Raw genomic sequence first — 22,517 nt, 5'->3', positions numbered from 1 at the left:
GTGGGGTGTGTGTTGTGTTCTAATATGATGAGTGTAAGATACGGGTGTTTTACATCGATTACACTTTTATCTTTATATAAACAACTATTCCCTCTTTTGGGCGCCCTTGTGGACATAGTAGTAGTGATCTTGCAGCTTAAAATTATAGTGGAAACGACGGTCGCACATGCGGCACACATACTTCTTCGGCTGGTTGCACTCTTTACGCATGTGACGCCTTAAAGTGCCCAGGACCTGGTAGCGTCGTCCGCACGTCTGGCACACGAAAGGAGCACTCGCCGCATCCGGCGCTTTGCATTTCGTTTTTGATTTGGATATGGATGCGGTGGTGGCCAATGCGGCTGTGCACGTGGAGGGATCACTTCCACCGCTGCTGGCATTTCTAGAGAAAACGGAAAATCGGGAGGGAGAACAGCGTTCACATCATCGGCTTTTGGGTCTCAGATTCGTCATGAAAGGATCCAAAATCCTAGCCCCAATCAAAATTTACCTGCACGATAAAGAGCTGGTCGCCATCGCCGTGCGGTTACGCCTGGACATCATGTGCGTTGAAGTGGCGGAAGCGGCTATAGCAGTAGCGATGGCTAGGGTGGCCTTTCTTCTGGCCAGACGCTTTGAGCTACCGCGCACCGCGGTGATTCTGGGCACAACCATTGTGTCTGTAACCAATGGACCAATATTTCAAATGCGAAGTGGGGACAGAAAGAGTTTGAGATTGAATTGAGGCACAAAGAAAGACTCCAAAACCAAAAACAAATGAAAGAACAAACTGTGTAAGCTAATCCTCTTGCTGACAAACAATAGTTTTTAGAAGAAAATCCATTTATGTCCAAATCTTGCTATAATTTAGTTGTTTTATAATTTTACTATTCTATTTAAAGATAGTTTCTCGCTCTCTTTTAAAAAAAAAAAAATAATAATACAAAGTAGCACTATAAATTACACGCACGAAACACAGACCCTAAACACAAATCCATTCATAAGCATAAACAATCCAACAACCTTAAAAAAAAACATTTCTTAGCAAGTTTTTAAAGAGGATGTTAAATATTTTCTAGATTAATTCAACTTTTAGCCGTTTTTGCTGTAGAAAAAAGCTCTTTTCTATGCTAACCCTAATCATTCAAAATATACAATCTAAATGCAAGTAGAACAACAAATGTGGAAAAGGAGTAAGCGCAAGTGAGGTAAAAAAAGTCCAGAAAAGACATAAACCAACTACAAACAACTTAAGATGAAAATAATTTCTTGTACATAAACTACAAAGCTGGTGTTATGTGCACTCGAAGGACACACATATGTATCAAAATGTTTACAGTTTCGGAAAATCATTCACACACAACAAACAAAAGCCAAGGACTGCAAGTAAATAATTTGTTTTTGCGTTTGTGGTTTGCGTGATGTGATAAAAGCATTGGACTCATTGCAAGTTATACAAAAAAAAATAACAAAATTATTATCTGGCGACTGTGCCTGTTTTGCCTGTGTATGCCATGTATGTGCCTGTGTAAATTGGGTCAAGGCCATGTGAACAGCTTTCAACTGGGCCAAAACCAGAAATAGGGAGGGATATAGTGGGTGTTTGAAACGAAAAACTAATTTTATGTATAAACATTTGGAAAATCAGGCAATACGATTTTAAGAGTAGCTGAATTACGCAATAATTGCCATTTCTAAACTAGTGAGATTTATAATATTATAATAAAAATTGTGCTAGACATTGTGCTAAGCAAAATAAGTTTCCTGCAACTCAACAATTTTGATTCAGCACTGAATCACGTCAAATCAAAAGATTCGAATACCAACGTTCGATAGAACGGATACTTTGCTTATAAACTTGAAGTCATGCAAGATTATAAATTCCCGTCATAATGACTCTACCAAGAGCACCGCGAATAAAGAGGTTTTTCGATCACCAAACAGAAACTTTCCGAGTGTGGAGAAATTCTCATCGAAAAATCCCAAACTTGATTACTTATGCAACCATTCGATTTAATTGTCCCAGCAGAATCGCATCGTATCATTATTGACTTTACACGGATGCAGAACAATATTAAAAAAATAGCAAGCGCGAAGAAAACGGCGAAAACAAACAAAGTCAAGCAAACGAGATACATTCACACATATATAAACATTAATATTTCTGCTTCAGTCGCCAGTCCTCATCACCACCACCAACCTCACACCCTCCGCTCATGTGAACAATGCTGATTAAAGAAAAAATTCACAACCGCACACACAAAAAACACATTATAATTTAGCCGACCTTGAACTTGAACGAATGCTTCGGGCATTGTTGTAGCATTTGTTGTTCTTGCTGATTAACAATTAACAGAACGGGCGTAGAAAGAGAGGTCGGGGCGGTTGGAATATGATATGGGAGCTGAACCGCAGTTTCATGTACATTAAAATTAGATATTTCTTTTTGGATACCTCAACCCGCTAACGAGCGAAACGAAGAGTTAATTAATTGGGCAAACGAGATTGTCAAAGAAGAACGACTAACCAAAAGAGGGAAACATAGTGGGGAAAAAAAAGCTTATAAAGCTTTAAGAATTACTTGCTTCTAATGACCATTAATAAAGCAATTGAGGAAAACCCCATGATTTTTTTCATCAAAAGTATTGAAGGTGGATCAATTCTTCTTTAGGATTAGTTATAGAAAGTGTTTTACCACTAATAATATATAATTATACATCGTTTTCCACAAGCCTGGATAGTGTAGAGCAGGTCCAAAATCCACATTTCTTGCACAAATTAATATTTTAACGGAAAACAAACGAATGTAGAGTTTCCTACGAAGTTGTATATATTCACTCAATAGAAAAATCAAAACATCAAAGATGTTAATTTTCTTTTCTGGTTTTTCATTTCACTGTATGGGCAAAGGGATACATGTAGAAACGCAACAAATCAGTGGTCCATATGGATATGTATGTAGGGATCGGTGGAATTTCTTTTGAGAATGTGTTTTTCTGTGTTTGGTGTTTGTTTGGCAACGCTTCAAGCAACTTTGAAAAACAAACAAACGCCAAACGCAAAATTAAACTTTAAGAAAAATATATATACACAATGTAAATTTAAGGTGTACACTTAGAAATAAATCGGAAGAGTAGAAACTGCAGGTTACACTATAGCTTACCCTGGATGTCCATGCACTCTTTATTGAAGAAATAGAGCGCTTGTAGATATTTTTTATAATACACATTACCTGGAATCGCTGTAAAATGATTTTGGTTTTTATGAGGTATGAATGTTGATCTGGGAAGGCGGATAATTGGTAATAGATGAAGGATAATTGGAAGGGTTGAGGAGGATAGGATATTTCGGGAATCGAAAAAAAATTAACTTAAAATAAAAAATTTACTTCATTCTTGTATTTCACTTCGCCCAACCGATACCGTTGGGCGGAGCATACTTACCTGAACACGCACCTGAGATTTCCGCGACGAGTTTGGATTCTTGACTACAGTTGGATCTCGTCAAGTTGCCCAAAGCTGCAAATGTACCTCACCATCTCGGATGGTTACGTGCTTTGTTTTGGCAACGACTTGAGACCTTCGGCAGCTGATCCTCCTCCAAAGCGTCGATCCTACAGTAGCCGGTTCCATACGTTCAGTCGTCAGATTTAGTTTTTCACTTTTCACTTGACTTTATTTTTATTAAGGGTTTTGAATGTTTTTAGCAATGACGAACATCTCTAGTTATGGGAAAAAGAATCCCCACACTTACGAAATGTAAACGCGTAGGAAAGATTCGCGCGCGTAACTTGTATCGGAAAAACTTACAATCTAGCTTTAAAACTAAAATCAAATCCGTAAGGAAAAAAACAATCAATAAAAGTCCCGTCAACCAAAATAAAGCAAAATATATATGTATATATAGAGATAGTACTAAAATACAATTTAAAACTGCATGCGTATTTTCGTAATATTTAAAAAAAAAAAAACATGTGTAAAAAACATTAGCACGCGCTGAGAGTTCTAAAGTAGAGGACAATCAAAATGGAATGGCACAAAGTATAGTATGACAAATGAAAGATAGAATGTGTTCGTTTGCGAAAGTTCGTGGGTGTGGTGGGATATGCTTTGAAAATGCAAACAAAGTTAAGGCGAACAAACATAATCGAGTTTTGCTAGAAATACTGGAAGTGTGGCCAAACTTTGCAGTCTTCTGACGCGACTGTACTGAGAGAGCTTTCTTTGTGAAGGGAAAACACATGTGGACGGAGCCCTGCACACTCACACACACGCACTATACACACAATGGTACACGCACACAAACAGCAGCTTACAGAGGGAAATAGCGAGCGAGAGAGATCCAAACGCACACAAATAGAACACTGTTGATACGTAAATTTAAACATTAACTTAAACGATAAGGGCATTTCTTTGAGATTTCTCTCTAAGTCAAAGCTGCAGTGTGGGTGGTTGTGTTTGTGAGTGAGTCAGTGTGACCATGGTTTATGAATTATTATGAAAGGTACTTTCAATTTATATTTCCTGTTTCATTACTCTGCAGCTAACGGCATAATGTCGGAAAGTGAGGAGTACAGGTGGGGGAGGAAGAAAGATAAGCCGAGCAACTAAAAATGTTGGGAATGTAGAATTATGCGATTTAGATATACGGTAAGGTAAAATAAGTCAAAATTAACAGTTAATCAAACACCAATTGTAATGAAACGTATTACGAAAATTCAACAACAAATGATCATACATGGAATCATACATATATATATATAGATAATGATAAAATGAGAATGTTAGGGGATGTAGGTGGTTGGGTTTTGTGGTATATAGCAATTATATATGTTTGTGGTGTGTGAGTGGTAAATGTTTCTCATTTTCTTTTCAAAAGTGTGTGTGTGTGTGTTAAAAATTAATTATAATAGATATGTACAAAAAAAGATTACTAGTTATACGAATTATGTGTGTCATAATTAAAAAAATATTAGTTTTGTAAAAAATCATATTAAGTAAAGAAAGAGTTTTTAAGTAATACTTTCAACTTGCACAAATTATTCTTGTTTCGGGTTAATTTATCTGTGACGAATTGAGCGACGCAGGCAAAAACAAAATATTATCAAAACCAGCATCTCAAAATCTCATAAAAAAAACTCAAAAAAGAGTCGTAAATTCTTGCTCTACAATATAAATTTTGCTGTTTTTCATATTGTTTTTTTTTCTCTGCGCCAAACTCTCGCTCACAAATCTTGTTATTTTGGGTTTGTATTTGTACTTTTTCTTGTTGCTTGCTTTTTTCGTCTGCTATCTTGTTGAAAATTATATTTGAACAAATTCTACGTCTTTTGCTTATTTTTTCGTCTTCAACGTTTTAGAACTTTTTTCGGAGCACGACTTTTGTGTAGTGTACATTAAAATGGGCAAAAAATAAATTTGTATATTTAAATGTTTGTGTGATAAAAATGAAGTTGTGACCTTGAAAAGTTGTATTTCAATCTTTAATCTGCATTTGAATTTAAGCTTGTTGTTTGTCGTGCTCGCTGGTTCGAAAAAACATCTCGTCTAATACTTCTAGGCTAAGCTATACTTTTTGCTTTTTCATTTGTTCATAGCTCATATTATCGATTTCAGAGGCAACAAACACTCACCTTGGGGATCCCGTTGCTGTGCATCCTGTGCCATTAGTCCAAGTTCATCCTGAGATCTGTCGTGCTGCCATGTTGCATATGCTATTGGAGGAAAAAAAAAACACTCATGAGTTAAAAGATAACAAGAAGAAAAGTCTAATGCAAACTCACTTTGACTAGATCCTTCGCCACCCTGGCTGGTGCCGGCCGTCTGGTCCAGCTCTTCCATTGTCATGTCCTCCTCGTCCAGTGTCAAATCTTCAACGTTCTCATCGTGCGCATCGTCATCGTATTCGGCTTTGGGTTCAATAACCATTTCGGAGCCCACTGATGACACGCTGTTGTCTTTGATTTTATGTTTGTGATTCGACGACGATTTGTCCACAACGCTGGCCAGCTGCTTTACCACAACTCCGGCATGGACGGCGGATGCAGAGGCGGAGGCGGGATTGGGTCCGCTGGCGGCGTTTGATCCGCCAACGGCACTACCCTCGTCAATGTCCTCGTCATCGCCTTGGACGCCTTGGGCGCCACCTTGGCTCTGGGCTTGTACATTTTCGGTGTTAATGGCATCGCTTGTGGTCTGCGCCTGCTGCTGGTGCTGATGCAGATGGGCCTGTTGTACGGCGGCCGCTGACGCAGATGCTCCGCTCGCTGGGGCGGCTGTCGAGGATGTTAGTTTAGCGCTTTCAGTCTTTTTGGTAACGTTGGTGCTGGTCAATGGCTGCTGTTGCTGGGTCGACGACGCTTGGCTGCTGGTTCCGGCTGCAGGTCCGCTGGACAACTGGGTGCTGACCAAAGCGGAGACGGCCAAACCGGCTCCTGTCTGCTGGAGGATTGACTGATTCGAGACGGCGGCTTGTAACACGGACGAGTTGGAGTTGTCGTGGGCATCTGCAAAAAGAAGAACCGATATGTACTTGGTACTTAGGAAGAAGGATTTTTATGTCTTGCAAAGTGACAGCTTAAACAATAGTTTTACAATATGTTTAGTAAAGCCATTTAAATTTATTAATTGTACCAAAGTGAAGATTTTTGATAAGCACGAGTTTCGTTTGAAGAACGTTCCCGCATTTGCATTTTTTTATATTTAGCAAGATAATCCTAATCGCTTGACAACTCACCATTCTCCATGCTGCGACGTCGGACTTTTCGACGACGACGCGACGGACTCGATGAGCCCTCGCGTGAACCGGACACATCGCCAGACGTGTCCATCGCTCCGCCGGTGGCAAGTCGAGCCCGCTTCGTCTGCTCCAGTGTGTAGGCACCGCTAAGCTTACCGCCGCGATGATGGCCGGAGGACTCAGGCTTGGGGGCTGCTCCGCCGCCAGTGCGATTGTCCGACAGGCCCTTGATCTGCAGCGACTCGGCGGCCTTGAGCAGAGCGGCCAGCTGATCCTGCGAGATATTGACCTCGCCGCGGTACATGTAGTCCATCATGGCGCGCAGCTCTTGGTACTTGACATCCTTGAGTATAAAGATGGGATGTTTGTCGTACTGTTCTTGTAGTAAGGTCTGCGAAGGGTATTTTTAGCGTTAACAGAGTTTTGGGATGAATGTAGTTTGCTTATACTTACAGCAAAGTAGGGACTGCATGCTGACAGCACCACCTTGTGGGCCTTGAGAAATTTGCCCTCGGCGGCTAGCGTGCAATCGACTAGAGTCTCGTTCTCCAGCAACGTGTCGAACACGCTGATCAGTGTGCTCTGGTGGTTGTTCCACCGCAAACAAAACTGCTGATCGTCATCCATTTTGGTTTCTTGGGTGGTTGGATGGGGTTGTTGGAACTGGATCCTGGGGGTATGGGCCCACGACCTTGGGGCCGAACGTCGCGCGCTCTCTCTGACTTGCTTTTTTTTCGCCACTCGTATTTTGATGAATATTGAATCAAACTTAGGTGTCTAAACAAAAAATCAGCTTTCGCCTTTGGTTCTTTTTGGAGTTTTGTTTAGTGTGTCAGCAGTTATGCTGCAAAGAGAGAAAAGACAAAAAACAAAATTAGTAACGCAAATAACTCGCAGTAATGCGGCCCAAGGTCAAGTTCATGTTTAATTTCAGCGCAGCAATAACAATATCTTTTATCTCTTTTGCGCGCTTGAAATTTCAGCTAGATTATTATTGTTGCTTAGCATTCGCAAATACACATAAGCCCGCACATAAACACCCACAGCGACATACTTGTATGCAAATTTTGCACAGCGAAATGCAGTTATTTTTTTTAATTTCCGAGCGAGTTTCTGCTTGTTAATTTTTCAACTTTGCTCTTTCCCTAGACTACACACGCTCTTGCCTAAAGAGAGAGCTAACGGATTTGTGTTACAGTTGCTGCTGCCTCTGCTTCCCGACTGCGTGTGTTTTAGTGTTGGAGATCGATGGACACGATAAAAGCCGAAGAGACTTCGGGACCACCAAAAAAATGAAATGAAATAAAAAAAAAAAAAAAAAACGAAGCATGAAACATAAAGAGGGGAAGTTTCGCAGTCGGCGTCGCTGCAGCGCAAACACATATATTTGTGTCTGGGTTTTTTTTCTCGTTTCTTTTTCTCCGTTGTGGAAAATTTCACAAGTAGACACAGACGAATATTTATGAAGAGTTTCATTTTCCACCCTATCATCATAAACACCAACACACTCGCACTCGCTGACTGATAATTTTTAAAGTTGAAGTGTGGAGCAATCGTTTCAGTTTTTTATGGTGTGCGCATTTAAAAATAGAATGTTTTTCATTAGAAGCTCACAAACACACACGCACACAAGCCAACAAAGGCACCCATCATATAGATATGGGCGCTATTTCACAACCTCTCCCGCTCGCGATTATGCTGCTTCATTTCCACAAACCACACACACTTACTGTTGTGTTGTAAATAATTAGCACTGCAAAGGTTGGTTTTCCTATTCTAGCTCCGCTTCGGCCGTCGGATGTTGAATGTGTGTATGTAGAATTTAGCCTGCAAACCGCACGCGTTACCTCGCGATCTGCCGCACAAAGCAGAGAACCAAACAAAATCCCCGAGCGCACGAAACCGAATGAAACGACGCAAATGTGACGGCGACTGAGCGACCCTCGAATCGACGCCTCGCTGCTGGCGCTCGACTTACGCTCTCTTTATCTCTCGCCGACGGCACGGACGCCCTGCAAACGAAGTTGCTGCCAGAGCGAGAGGACGGGAGCGAGCGAGAGGTGAGCGTCGAGCTCTCTCGCTCTCTCCTGTTTGGGGGCACGTTATAAAATTGCCAAGTAGGCAAAGGGAGCGAGTGAGAGAGGGCAAGGTAGGCAGCGGCAGCGGCAGAGGGAAAAGGAGCTCAAAGGAAAAAGGAGAACTGCAGCGGTAATAATCGTGCCAAAGCGAAATAACGGGAAATACACGCACACACTTTCAAGAACACAGACAGGTAGCGAAAATTGGCTGGAAATGTTTATACTTTGATTTTTATGCGTTCATTTTTGTGTGCTTCTAGTTTATTAGATGTGATTAAACATGACTGGAAACATCCAACAAGGGAATATAACATTCAAATGTCCACCTATGGAGAAGTACATAAAATATTACTTAAAACTAACTGTTCTCCGCGGCAAAGAGCAATTGAGATGGCTATACACAAATGTCTACGTGACTAGAGGCTCCCCTTTTCACATCCCTTTGTGTTTTCCAGTTTCAATTTTTTTTTTTTTTTACTTTTTTTTTACTTTTTGCCGGATCCAGGCAAAAAAAAAACTAGACAGACGTGGGGAAATGAGACAGAGCAATTCACCCCCAGGCTATGGGAAACCAGCCATTTACCGTTAGGCGGAGGGATCAGTTTTTCGAGATTCAGCTATACAGACACACTCAAACACATGGCCCATATGGAAGAAAGGTGCAAGGCATGCGCACAAAATACACATAAAGAAAAACTATTAAGGATAATGATGATCATTTCAATTTGATTAGCAAACGATTTCGGGTCATAAATTTACATTGCCTGTTAAACAATCATCAGAATACATTAACTGAAGCTTTCATTTTGTAGGAACTCATTTGTGTACAGTGAATGTACATATATGTAAGTGAAAATATCATTTGACCTGCTTTTTTTTCTCCGCATGAATCATAGCAGAGAAACGGTAAAAAAAGACACCCAGCCATACCCCAATGCATTGCAATGATGATGCATTCGAGGGGTTTTCCACAGGCAGAAACACCAGTACGCAAAGAAATACATAAGTCGGACACAAACACAAAGAGAAGTAGGTAAAAACTGCAGGGAGGCGAAAAAGGATCTCTCTCGCTCTCCCGCTTCCTCTCCCTTTTTGGAAACGAATGACGCGCGCTCTTTGCACATTGCAAGGTTTTATTTTTGCGCAGATGGTGGAGGATTATGAATTGGGATCCTGTGACCGAACAGAGCGAGAGCGAGCTATGTAGCCTGTGAGTTTGTGTGCGTGTGCGGAAAAGTACAGTTGGGCCCAAAGGTACCTCGCACTTCTTTGGGGTTCGGTTTTCCCACGAGAGAACCCACAACTGATGTACTAAATGGGGGATGGAGTAATGAGCACTTGGTGATTGGAGACAAAGACAAGAGAGAGACTGTGCTGAGGTCTACTATCAAACGATGTCCAAAACTGTGTTTTGCGGAGCATTGTTAGCGAAAATCTCAACTGGGTTTTCATCTGGCAACTGCATTTGAAAATGTCTGGCAAAAATAAGTCCAAGACACTATAAACTGCTGTTGCAAATCGGTAATGTGTTGCACGACAACTTAAGATCATGGTTTACAATGCTTAAAAATATTCTTAAATAAATTTGATTCTGAAAACCCTAATGCTGTGTTGAGATCTACTATCAAACTACGTTCAAATTTATATTTACGAAACGTTGTTAGCGAAAAACTCAACTTGATTTTGGTTTAGCAACCGCCAGATTGTTTGGAGAATATGTAATGCATTTCCACACTTTTTATGGGCGAGTTGCTGACATACATATAATAGTTTGAATCCCTTACATAAACATGTACAATCTTGTGATGAGATCTACTATCAAACTACGTTCAAAATGTTCATTTACGAAACGTTGTTAGCGAAAAACTCATCTAAATTTTGTTTTAGCAACTGCTGGATCGCAAGAAAAATTAATAGTTCATTTCACACTTTTTATAAGCTAGCTGCTCTGAATGACCCAATATGCTTAATATTTCCTTGTGCTGAGATCTACTATCAAACTACGTTCAAAATTTTCATTTACGAAACGTTGTTAGCGAAAAACTCAACTATTGTTTTAATCTCGCAACCGCTGTAGTACGAAAAACTGATGGTATATTTTCCGCAATTTGATTGGGTTGCTTTTACTATCGGCGATCAATGTCAGATGTCAGATTAATGTAGTTTTTAGCAAGGAGCGTGAGTGGTTAAAAAAGCGTAGATCGGTTTACGATGAATAAAGATAGGAATTGGAATTGGAATTGCTACCATATTACCATTTCCATCCTTTTGTCATAAACTTGTGTTAGAATTCAGCCATTTGGCTTGGCCCAGCTAGGCTTCATTAATACTGGCTTCAATGCAGACAAATTTTTCGAGTGCCAGATGGAAATGAAAATGGGATGCGGCGATGTCGGTGGGAGGGGGGTAGCGGGATAATAACAATATAAAGGATGTCGGGCGATGTCGGTCCCCTTTTTCTAAGCACGCGCCAGACGGCAAAAGGTGAGCCCCGGGAGAACCGAAGCGGACCGGTTTGCTTTGCGGGAAGGTAGGAGGATGAGGGAGAGGGTCCTGTAGGCCGACCGGTCCGGGTTTTTTGGGGTTGCAATCAACCCCTAAACTAAGCCGATCCCCCCTCTCCACTCTGTGTGCGATGTGCGCTTGTGTTTGCAGCAGTCTCCCTCCATTTTGTCGTCCTGCCGGCAGATGTTGGATCACAACTGTCGTCCCCCGTCCCTTTATTCGTTTGGGCTCAGCACAGGAAGTGCCGCCAAAGTCTGGAGCCCTCTGCTTCAGAGTAATGAAAATTCCTGGCCAGCGACAGGGAGATGGAGAGAGCTCTGAACTTGGGAAGAATCATAATGGGGCTGCTTTCAAGACTTTTGTTCTGAGTAGTACAGCGGTACATGTATGCGTGTGTGTGTGTGTCTGTCTGTTCTGCTGTGCAAAAGTCAAAAGAAAAACCGGTTCGGCAGAATGTACAAGAACTGTGCCATTTCGAAAAACAAAACGGAGGAGCGGGTGGTCGCCCCGTTCTCGGCTGGCAGGCTGGCAAGTCGAGTTTTGTGTGTTGGTTTAGAGATCCGAGATCCGATCCGATCCGATCCGTCGATTGGCAGAAAAACCAGTTTAAGAAACTCATTTTATTTCATTTCACATCGCTGCCAGAAAAATTGCCAACACACACACTGGGCCGCCAGAAAAACAAATTTAAAATGGAAATAACTTGAGAATAAGGAGGAGGGGGAGAAAAAGTAAGAGAGAGAGAAAAAGAGTATATGTGGAGGCCAAGAACAAATATAAAACTTCCCCCACAAGATTTGCATAAAGTGGAATCTTTTTCTGCTCGAACGCATACACACACGCACATGTATGCGTTTGTGAGACATCAAATTTGTATATTTACGACGTAAAAATAAACTCGACGACGACTCGACGTCTCTCGCTCTGACTTTCAATAATTTAATTTCTGGCAACTGAAAATGTTGCTGAATAGCAACGCAGAAACATCAACCAACACACCATTGAAACTCTGGCGGTTCGAAGCCCAAAAAACGCAAAACTGGCGGAAAAAACACCTCTGAAAACCCCACGTAGGCCGACAATCGTCCGTCCGTCGTTCATTTTATTTTTATATATTTTTAACCCTTTCTGCCCGTCGCCTTTCCGTTTTCCTCGCTCTGCACATGTATGTATCAGCAAACAAGCTGCAAGCGAAGATTGAGAAAAGCCAAGTCAAGTGTGCAATGTGCGAGGCCTGAATCTGAGTCAACATCGGATCGTGCGGATAACCATCAAAAATAGCATTAGTTATTATAATTTCCTAGAAAGAAGCTGCGTTTTTTCCGAGCTGATGAAATGCCAACGAATCGCACCATGTCTGCTTCTTAAATGATTTCATTTGTATTACTATACGATCCTGTGATCAAAGGTTATCCATACTTAAAAACGACGAATTGCATCTGAGAGTTTAAATGTCTTGAAACATAGCGTTTTCCATTTCCACGCTTCTTTTTTTTTTACCGCTTCGCTCGGTTCTGTTCTGTTCAGCCGCAGAATATGTCGTTTTGCCATTAAAGCAGCGGATAAAAAACACCAAAGCAAAAACGTCAACCACAAAACTTGTTTTCTCGAAAAGCTATTTAAAGTGAATGTTAAGGGCTTGTTATGCGCAAATGTATCTGTATTTGTATCTGTAAATGTATCTGCGAGTATTGTACATTCGTGTGGGAGCGGAGGAAGTCGGTGCTTTGGGTTTTGGTGAGGCTATCTATAAATATGATGGGCAACAATGTAGATCTGCTCCGCTGTTGATGTCGTTTATGCATTTTTTTTTCTAGATTTTTGGGCACGCTGCTTTTGTTGGGTTTTTTTGTGGGTTTGGTTGAAGGGCATTACAACGACTGGCAGTTATAGAAGTATAACTAGAAAGGGGATCTTTTAAAAGACTGCTTACTGAATAGTTGTTACAAACTTAATACATTAATTTATTCAGCTTCAATAAACCTAAGACACTAAACTATCACAAGTAAATCCAACTATATATTATATGAAATTTAGTTTGTAAAATCACAAATTAAGTGATTTAATTTCTTGTTATAAACGGCGTGCTTCCATACTTAGAAGTATTAAAAATGAAACCGACTATTTGAAAAACTTTTTCTAAAAATGCCATATTAGTTTTACAATTTGAGTTTACCCACCCAAAACTTGTTAAACTCACAGGCCAATTCAAGTGAAAGTGAAAAAAGTGAGCCACCGAAAATAATCAACAATAAACCGCGAAATAAAACGCACAAAAGTTCAATGAACTTTTTTGCTAATAGCCACAAAGCGAATAAGTAATCAAAACTAACAAAAATAAAAGTCGGCCAAAGAGCAGGCTGCGAAAACGGCCGCTCATTATTTCCCTGCCTTCTTTTAATTTATTTATTTTTTCTATATTTTTGCTGTTTATTGTAGGACAAGAACATTAAGAATAGTGGATGGATAATAAAAAAGTGCGACACATATTTTATTTTTTTGCACGTGCGTGTGTAGGTCAGTGCGTGTTCGCTGCAAGGTCACGGTGTTTTAGAACGAAAAAAATTGATGACTTGAAAGAAATGTACAAGTTTATTGTAAACAAAGAATTAAGGCAAGAAACCAAAGAGAAAAATACAGTTTCTGCTTTTCTACACTTGTTGCGCAAAAGCTTTTTTATATCTCATTTATTATTGTTATTATTCTGCACATGTGCGTAGAATGTAAACAAATGAAACTTTTGCAAAAGTCGCAAGTGAAATTTGGCAACGTCGCCGCAGTCCCATAAAAAAAAGATTAGGCGACACGAAAATATGAAAAATGGAAATGTGTAAACGTGTCGAAAAGAAAACAACAAAAGCGGCGTAGCAGAAGTGTAGCACAAAGTGGAAACAAAAATATGTGGCGACTGCTCTCTCTTCCCTTCCCACTCCCCCACCGACATCTCTTTCTGAGCCGTCTGGCTCTCCCAATTTTCTAAGTGTGTGTGAAAAGTGCAGAGAAAATTTCACGCTTGTTGTTTTTGTTTTTCGTGAACAAACATAAAAACGGACGAGGGAGTATAACAAAATGAGCGGGAGAGAAAGAAAAGGGGACCCAAAAGAGCGAGAGACTAGCATTGAACAAAATATTTTATGTGTGGGGGAAAAACCAAGATGGCGGCCACCAAGACTTTGGGAATCTATCGAAATGAAAAACGTGCTTTTTTCTAGGAGTTTAGAATAGAAAGCAATTAACTTAACTCGCTCTTGGCAATCTTTCTATTCACTAATCACAAATTTTAATAGGCTTCTCTTCTTCACAATCAGTAATGAAAAGCTTATATAACTTTCCAACACACACATATGTACACGTGTATTTGTTGAAAACATTTTCACTGCAACACTTGACCTCATTTGCATGGAAAGTGCGCCACTGGCAGTGTGTGCGTGTGTGAAAATTAATGAAAACCGCCCGTCATTTACTTCGGCGTTGCATTTTGTGGGAAAGCTCTCCCTCTCCCGCTCTGTCTGTGCCTGTCTCTTTTCGTGCACTGGTGAAAAGCTTTTTCCCGAGAAGTCAGCAAAGGGAAAAATCGATAGAATCACCACTGGAAGTATCGATTCGATATGCAAAAACACACACAATCTCAGCAAATAATTGCCAGGTACAGTTCGAATGCAAGTTCTTATTGTATATTATTAAGCGGTAGTTTCAACATTATTGATCAATTTTATATACACACCGAAATAGAATCACAGGCAGAACGTAGTCGTCAATAAACTTTGCACATATCAAATTTTGGTGTTGCTTTTCCAAGCCATATATATATGGTAAAATATATATAATACTAATACACACACACACACGATAACGCGACGGGGGGAAAAGCAATAAAGTTGAATTTATTTTTACTGTATGTGATGGGGCCCTGTATGCATGTGTATGTATTTTCCTTTCCCGCTGCCGTGGAGAGCAGAAAGAAAAGAGTAGGCAGCAGCAACAACGCACCACACACTGAAAATTGCGGACGCGCGAAGCCACTGAAGAAAAACTGACGACTGACGCGACTTTCCGCTGGCGCTCGAAAAAACGAAAGGTGCCCAAAAGCAGAGACCCCGAAGAGCGCCGAGAGAGTTGGAAACGAAGCCGAAGCGAAACCCGAAGAGTGCGAATGAGAGTGTGAGTTCGAAAAATGAGTTGACGTCGCCTGTTTTCCTCCCCTCTTCATACGTGTGCTTTTTGTATGCTTGGCGCGCAGAGTTGCCAATTTACAGGAAAAGATCGAAAAATCGGGGGTGAGGTAAAGAAAATGGACCCATCATAGAAGATAATTATCTATTATCCATTCCTTAGATCAGCAGTTTACAAAAACGTTTTATTATATATAAAGCTGAAATATTTGCAAAATCAAAAAGGAATAAATTGAAATGTTGTTATTAGCTAAAGAAATGAGTAGGTTCCAACTTTAAATTATGTTTGTCATTTAAAATTGAAGATCATGCGGACGTTAAGTTCTCAAATAATTTACAAATATTTAAAAAAAAAAAAAAAACTAATATGACGTTTGTGCTATTTTAAAAATGATTAATGCTGGATACGACAATGTTAAATATAATTACAAAAAGTAAATATTAAGTGAATATTAATAAATTAGAATTTTTACTTGGTTAGTCTGTAGGTGGTAATTAGTATTTGTCATAACGATTTTCACGTGAGTCGTACCTACTAATTAATAAAGTTGTTCAATAGAACTTCGTAAGCTGCAAGTGACAACGAGTAAAGCTGGCAACTCTGGTTGCACATACATATGTGGCGGAGTTCGAAAATATCATTCGCCGTTGGTATTGTTTTCGTTTCCCACCAAGGGGCGAGATTTTGTTGTTGCTTTAGCTTTAGTTTGCTCGATTTTTTTTTTCGCAGCAAAGCGAAGCCATAATGTTCGAAATGGTAAAAATTACCGTTGCCGAGCAAGCTCTCTCTCTCCCGCTCCGACACCTCTCTTCTTTTCGCGCTGCAGCATTTTAAGGGTGTGCGAGGGGGATGCAAGATTGTGTTTGTGTGCGTGTGCAATGCATTTCCCACTAAAAAGCGCAAATTATATTTTGTGCACTCTCCAAACGTTTTTATGATCGGCGTTGATTTATTTTTGGCTTCCAGCATGACTTCATCGCCGCGCGTTTTCTCTCTAATTTCTGTGTACAAATTATGTGTACCTAAATATGTACCTTAATTTGTAACGGTTTCATCGGGTTTTCGGCTGGAAAATTAACATTCCTGTGCGAAATTCTACACGCACGCCAAATGCTCTAACCAATACTAATTGATGCGAGGAGTGTCTCTGTGGCAAAAACATAAATTTTACAGATCTTTTCGGCGGCTACGGAGTGTACATATGAAGTGAACCTATGGAGATGATAGTCTCCGCATAACATCACGTCGTTTGACAATCGCTCACCTGAATTTCCATTGGAGTTTTCATGGCAACTCGGTCACGTTCCCTTTCTCTCTCCCTCTCTCTCTTTTTCACACGACGTACAGGAGAGGGGGCTAACACTCACAAACACCTATGAATTATTATATATTTCGTCTCTTCGTAATTGCAGTTGAACTTTAATTACAACATATTATAGTTATGCACTCAACACAAAAACATATTTTACATCACATTGTAGTTTTTTCCGAATGTGTTTTTCCTATCGGTAATCCACTTGAATTTATGCAATCCGCGCTGCTTTTTAAGCTACTAACAATTTTATCCTGATTTTGTATGTGGGAGGGAAAGCAACGAGAATTTAACGAGCGGAGCGACGATGATTTTATTCCTGAGAGTTGCCGTTTGTTACTGAAAAATCGCTGCAAAAAAGTTCGAATAAAAGTCGAAAAAAGAAATAGGCTTTGCGTGTGTGTGTGTGTGTGTGTGTGAGCACGAAGTTTCTGCTTTTGTTGTTCTTTCTGCTGCATTCGAAAATCCGAAGATCGTTCGTGCGCTAGAACAAGTGAGTGCGAGCGGGATGGGGACACTCCACGATACAGTTGATTGCTTTTTGCAACTGTCTGCTTGGAAAAAAGCGTTTTACGGGGGAAACGAGGGGAAGAAAAGAAAGAAGGAAGTCGCGCTAAATGAAAAGGCAAAGAAAATGTGGTTTTTTCGGTTGGTATATAAGAAAATATGGCATATGCATGGAGTTCTATATACATACATACATAAACACATATCTACGTTCAAAGCTTTGTTGATCGCAAAATAAAACGTACAGTGTATGGAAAATGCTGGAAACAGTTTTATATATATATTTATACTTACATATGTAGATATTTTAATCATCGATAATTAGAGTTTTAAGTTCCATGTCATATGTTTGTACATATGACACATACCTTCATATGAACATAATTTCTTATTATTTAGATTAAATAATCGTAATCATAAATAAATTTTGATGCTACTTTAAATCTTTACTAACATAAATGTGCAAACAAATTTTTAAATATTAAACAAGAGAGATCGCTATAGTCGAGTGCCCGACTATCTGATACCCGTTACTCAGCTAGTGGAAGTGCGAAGGAGAGTCTTTAACAATAACAGATTTTGGCGGTTTATGGGCGTGGCAAAATGTTTTTTGGCAAATCGATAGAAATTTACAAGACTAATAAAAAAATGAAAAAATATCAAAACATTTTTCAAAAGTGTGGGCGTGGCAGCTTTGGGCGGTTCGGGGTCGTTAGAGTGGGCGTGGCAAAAAGTTTTTTGGCAAATCGATAGAAATTTACAAGACCAATACAAAAATGAAAAAATATTAAAACATTTTTCAAAAGTGTGGGCGTCGCAGTTTTGGGCGGTTTTTGGGCGTTAGAGTGGGTGTGGCAACATAAATCGACAAACTTGCGCTGCTTCTATGTCTCTGGAGTCTGTATGCTTAATCTCAGCTTTCTAGCTTTTGTAGTTCCTGAGATCTCGACGTTCATACGGACGGACAGACGGACATGGCCAGATCGACTCGGCTATTGATCCTGATCAAGAATATATATACTTTATATGGTCGGAAACGCTTCCTTCTGCCTGTTACATACTTTTCAACGAATCTAGTATACCCTTTTAACGGGTATAAAAATTGCAAGGTCGTAAAAAAATGTATGTACATATACATAGGTTCCTCAAGTTGTAGAGATTACAAAACAGTAAGATACATACATATGTAAGAAGCATCGTGCATACAAATCTATACATACATATGTACATACAAGTGTACATACATATGTAGATACATAAGAAGATTGATTAGAATTAAATGTAATTAGTACTTAATTATTAATTAGAATTTAAAATATCAAGACCAACTTTTGGGGAAACTATATTTACTAATTTTTCAAATTGTATCTAAATAATATGTTTTTAAGAAGCTCTCTCGCTACCTAAAATGATCTCACCATGGAGGCAGAAATTAAAATTTGTAAATACATAAAAAGCTAAATTAGGTAATCTTACTACAAATGAAATAAATGCTATTAGCTGAAGAAGATAATTCACCAGACACCTGTCATTATTTTTACCGAGGCAATTAAAATTCCCGGCTGGGCCAGTAGAAAGGTGTCAAGAAAAGATTAAACTTTCAATTTATGGTTCCACTCCTTTTTTTTTTTAGCATTTTGCCATTTTGCATATCTGTTTGTTTTGCCAATGGCTACTTTCTAATAAAATCGTCAATGTACCCGGCGTACATACATATGTACATTCGTATAAATCGTTGCCCATTTTATACCACCGTCTTGCATTAGCAATTGCCAAAACTTGATTTTGATGCTTAAATATAAATATAATTACTTGATTTGAGCAAACACATATATGTCTTACATAGATATGTACATACATATATGTACATGTATAAAAAAGTCAGCACAAGACCATAATTACACGAAAAACAAGAACAACAATAATGCTGATACACGGCGACAAATATGGATTTTACTTAATAATAATTTTTGTACTCAATAATTTTTAACTCATTTATTAAGCAAGTACATATAAATGTCTATGTACATTACGAAAAATTATCAAATATTTCGTAGGCAGATATGCACATAGTGTCATCAGACTTATTTGGGGATTCATGTAAATTAAAGATCAAGTATAGTGTATCGTGTAATATGAATTTAATTATAATTTGTTATATCATTATTTTTAATAAATTTTTGGCAATATGAAAGTAACTTCTAGATCCATTTGTTTCTGATTTCTTTTCATTAATAGGCTGCCAAAGCAAACAAATAACTCGTTGGAATGGGAAAGGTGGTTTGAAAGATCTTTTACAAATTTTTTTTTTTGCAGTGTAGCGCTGCCGACGGCGACGCCCGCGCAGCTTAAAAAGCTGCGCTTAAAGAAATTAACAATAAAAGTTGGAAATTTTGTTCAACGCTTTTTGTTTATTTTTTTAATGCTTTTTTTTGTTGCCTCTTGAATGACGAAGAAAATATTCGCCGAGCGAAGAAGAAGCAGAGGAACAAGAGTTCCAAAACTCGTTTGGCATTCAAAATTCCAGTGTTTGTGTGTGTGTGTGTCTTGTATTTTTGGCAACACTTCTACGCTGCTTTTTTTTGTTGTTGATTTGCCGCCTGGCAAAGTGAAAATTTATGCCGCACCCCGCTCGAAAAAGTAAAACACGACAGAAAAGCACAAAAAACTGGAGTCTGTGATTTCACACAACACACCAAAATTCGAAGCCATTTCCAAGCCGCCAGCAAATAACCAAAAGTCAATATGTAATTGAAATTTTTTCCGCCTTTGCTTTTGCTCAACATTTTTCGTCGAACACATTTTTGTGGCTTTTCTTTCCACACACTTCGTTGTTTGCCCATGTGTGTGTGCGTGTGCGTTTGGTTGCTATTTTTGATTTCCATTATGATTTCGCGCCGCTCTTTTCACAGCTCCCAATTCCAATACCAATTCCAATTCCGATTCGAATTTTTGAGCTTCGCTTCGTTTTCATTTCGAACTCGAACTCGAAACAAAAAATAGAATTAGCATGTGTCCCCGTCTCTATCGCCCTGTATCTTTCTCTCCCTCACTCTCTTCAGAGCGATTTTCGCGCAGAGGAAAAAATTCGAGATAAGCTTTTTTATGCTTGGTATGGCACTGATCATGTTCGACCTTAACTAAAAGATTCAACATTTTTACAGCTCGAATTCAAAATTATGTTGTATCTTTATAGAGTTTTTAATTGAAAAAGAGGGTTTTTTTTTTCATTTTTAATACAATTTTTGGACATAAGAATTAAACTAAAAAGTTGCAGATTAAAGCAGACTCATCAGCCCGCTAAAAATGTAATTCATCATGCGGTTTGAATATCGAACTTTTTCTCAGTGCATGGGTGATGGATGGCCTGTGCTTTTCTAAAAACGCTCGCTCGCAGTCGGGAAAGAACCCCGTAAGCCCCCGTTGCTCAGCTTCCCGGTCCCAAAAAATAAATAAAAAAAATAAAAACTGAGGAGAGCACAAAAATCGAGGCTGCCAAAAATATTTGTTGTTAATGGAACTTTCTGGTTTTCTTTCGCTTGCAAATCGGAATTCTTTTCTTCTTATGCTCATTACTTTTTGGGTCACAGAGAGCGAACGAGATACGCAGATGGAATTGGCAACAATAGCGACTTAATCCGAGTGAAAGGAAGCTAAACTCCCCTGAAAATACCCAACATCATCATCATCATCGCTATCGGATTGACAACTGCGCACATTTCCACTCCCGATCCGCCCAAGACCATCGATTTTCCAACCCTACACGAAAACCCATCGACCCATAGAGAACTGGAGTGGAACGAAGCTTTCCATACCCCGCACTTCTGATGCTTTTGCGTTGGCATTGTGCAGATACATATAATCCGAACTAGATGCTGCTGATAAACTTAGGGATTAGCCTGGGAATGTGAGACTGCGGCTTTGAAAACCATTTGTGGGCTCTTTGTTATATCAGATATCATGATCATATAGTAGTTTTTTTTAAACCTAAAACTCCCACTCTTGGTATATCCTATACTCTAGTTTAATCTAAAAACCCTGCAAATTGCCCTTAACTATGTACCCATGGAACCAGGAACTATTTTCTTTCAAATCGGCAGTATAGTTTCAGAACAACATGACCTACAGATAAGATTATGGTGTTGCAGGTTATCTTACATTTCCTGGTTTTGTTTGCTTTAACGAAAACCGACAAATTTACAATAAACAAGAACTATTTCATGAACTTTACTTATGTAATTTACTTATGTAAGGTATTTATCTTTTTATGTATTTAGTGAGTATATTTATATACCTGTTATTACCCTAACTAATTGAAACTCATGCTGCTGAGAAGATTAAGTAGCACATACATATGTATGTGTGTGGACCAACTGCTTCGGCAAAGCAAAGCAACAAAATTTGCTATACTTAAGCTAGGCCCGAAAATAGCCTGCTTCTTTTATTGGCAGCAAGGACGCGTTGTGAGGGGTGGGAGGATGCCCAAGGGGGTGCAGGCGAGGCGAAGGGAGGGTGGTAGGGTGGTCGTTTGGTCGGGTGGCTGTCTGGTAACGACAGGCGTTGCATAGCCCAGAAATCGAGCGGCAGCCAAGCATGATCCCCTCCGAGCACAGTTGCAACCCTATAGACCGCCATCCCTTCGAACGGATGTTGCCGCCGCTCCCTCCCCGTCTGCGTTGCCCTCTCCGTCCGCTCCGCTCCCCTTGTCCTTTTCCCATTTCCTTTGGGGGGTTGCTCGGAGCAAAGAGCTTTTCGAGCTCGCTGTCAGGACCAAAGACCAACCCCTAAAACCCCGAACACGGTGAACGGCGGGGGGAGCGTCAGTCAGATCACAAGCGGATGGTCGGCGGGTGGTCGGTCGTTCGGTCTCGAGTTCGGGAGGGTGCGAGGGTGGCACTGTCCTTTTTCCTTTCGGGGTGGAAATGCGAACGCACACACTTAGCAGATCCTGCCGCCAGGGGTTGGTGGTCCCACTTCGTCCCCCCTTTTAATTGCGTTTGTGCAAAAACGAACCGAACCTAACCAAAACTGAACTGAAACGTCAGCTGCGATCTCACAGGGGACTTGGCACTTGGCGAAAAAAAACTGTTGAGTTGCATTCATCCCCTACACGGCGAATTAATCATGTCCTTGAAAGCGAGAAAATGCTACAACTTCGTCTAATGCTCGGGATTAAATTGTTTATCCTGCAGCATGGATAAATATCAACAACAAACAAACAGTTT

At 39.8% G+C, this 22,517-nt stretch overlaps 1 protein-coding gene across 20 annotated transcripts in view; it reads right to left on the bottom strand.

The window, feature by feature from the left end:
- The window catches only part of LOC120444518 (longitudinals lacking protein, isoforms F/I/K/T), a 60,964-nt gene extending 43,832 nt beyond the window's left edge, over window positions 1-17,132 (bottom strand). For 4 of the 20 annotated variants that reach the window (XR_005615676.2, XM_039624259.1, XM_039624261.2 and 1 more), the window contains exons 1-5: window positions 16,738-17,127; window positions 7,171-7,561; window positions 6,715-7,108; window positions 5,762-6,484; window positions 5,612-5,692 (exon numbers count right to left, since the gene is read on the bottom strand). Coding sequence is in view for 19 of the 20 variants with exons in the window: in XM_039624259.1 (XP_039480193.1) it covers window positions 5,612-5,692; window positions 5,762-6,484; window positions 6,715-7,108; window positions 7,171-7,344 (1,372 nt within the window). In the remaining variant the exon portion in view is untranslated. Of the gene's footprint in view, window positions 1-69; window positions 383-490; window positions 660-5,611; window positions 5,693-5,761; window positions 6,485-6,714; window positions 7,109-7,170; window positions 7,562-7,771; window positions 7,923-8,447; window positions 8,651-15,024; window positions 15,355-16,737 lie in introns of those variants that run through there. The other 16 variants (XM_039624248.2, XM_039624254.2, XM_039624255.2 and 13 more) reach the window with 10 other exon arrangements.
- Window positions 17,133-22,517: the final 5,385 nt, after the last annotated feature.

The sequence above is a fragment of the Drosophila santomea genome, chromosome 2R (genome assembly GCF_016746245.2).
Source record: "Drosophila santomea strain STO CAGO 1482 chromosome 2R, Prin_Dsan_1.1, whole genome shotgun sequence".
NCBI lineage: Eukaryota > Metazoa > Arthropoda > Insecta > Diptera > Drosophilidae > Drosophila > Drosophila santomea.
Note: the sequence above shows the minus strand (reverse complement) of the source record. Positions and strands in the feature narration are given on the sequence as shown.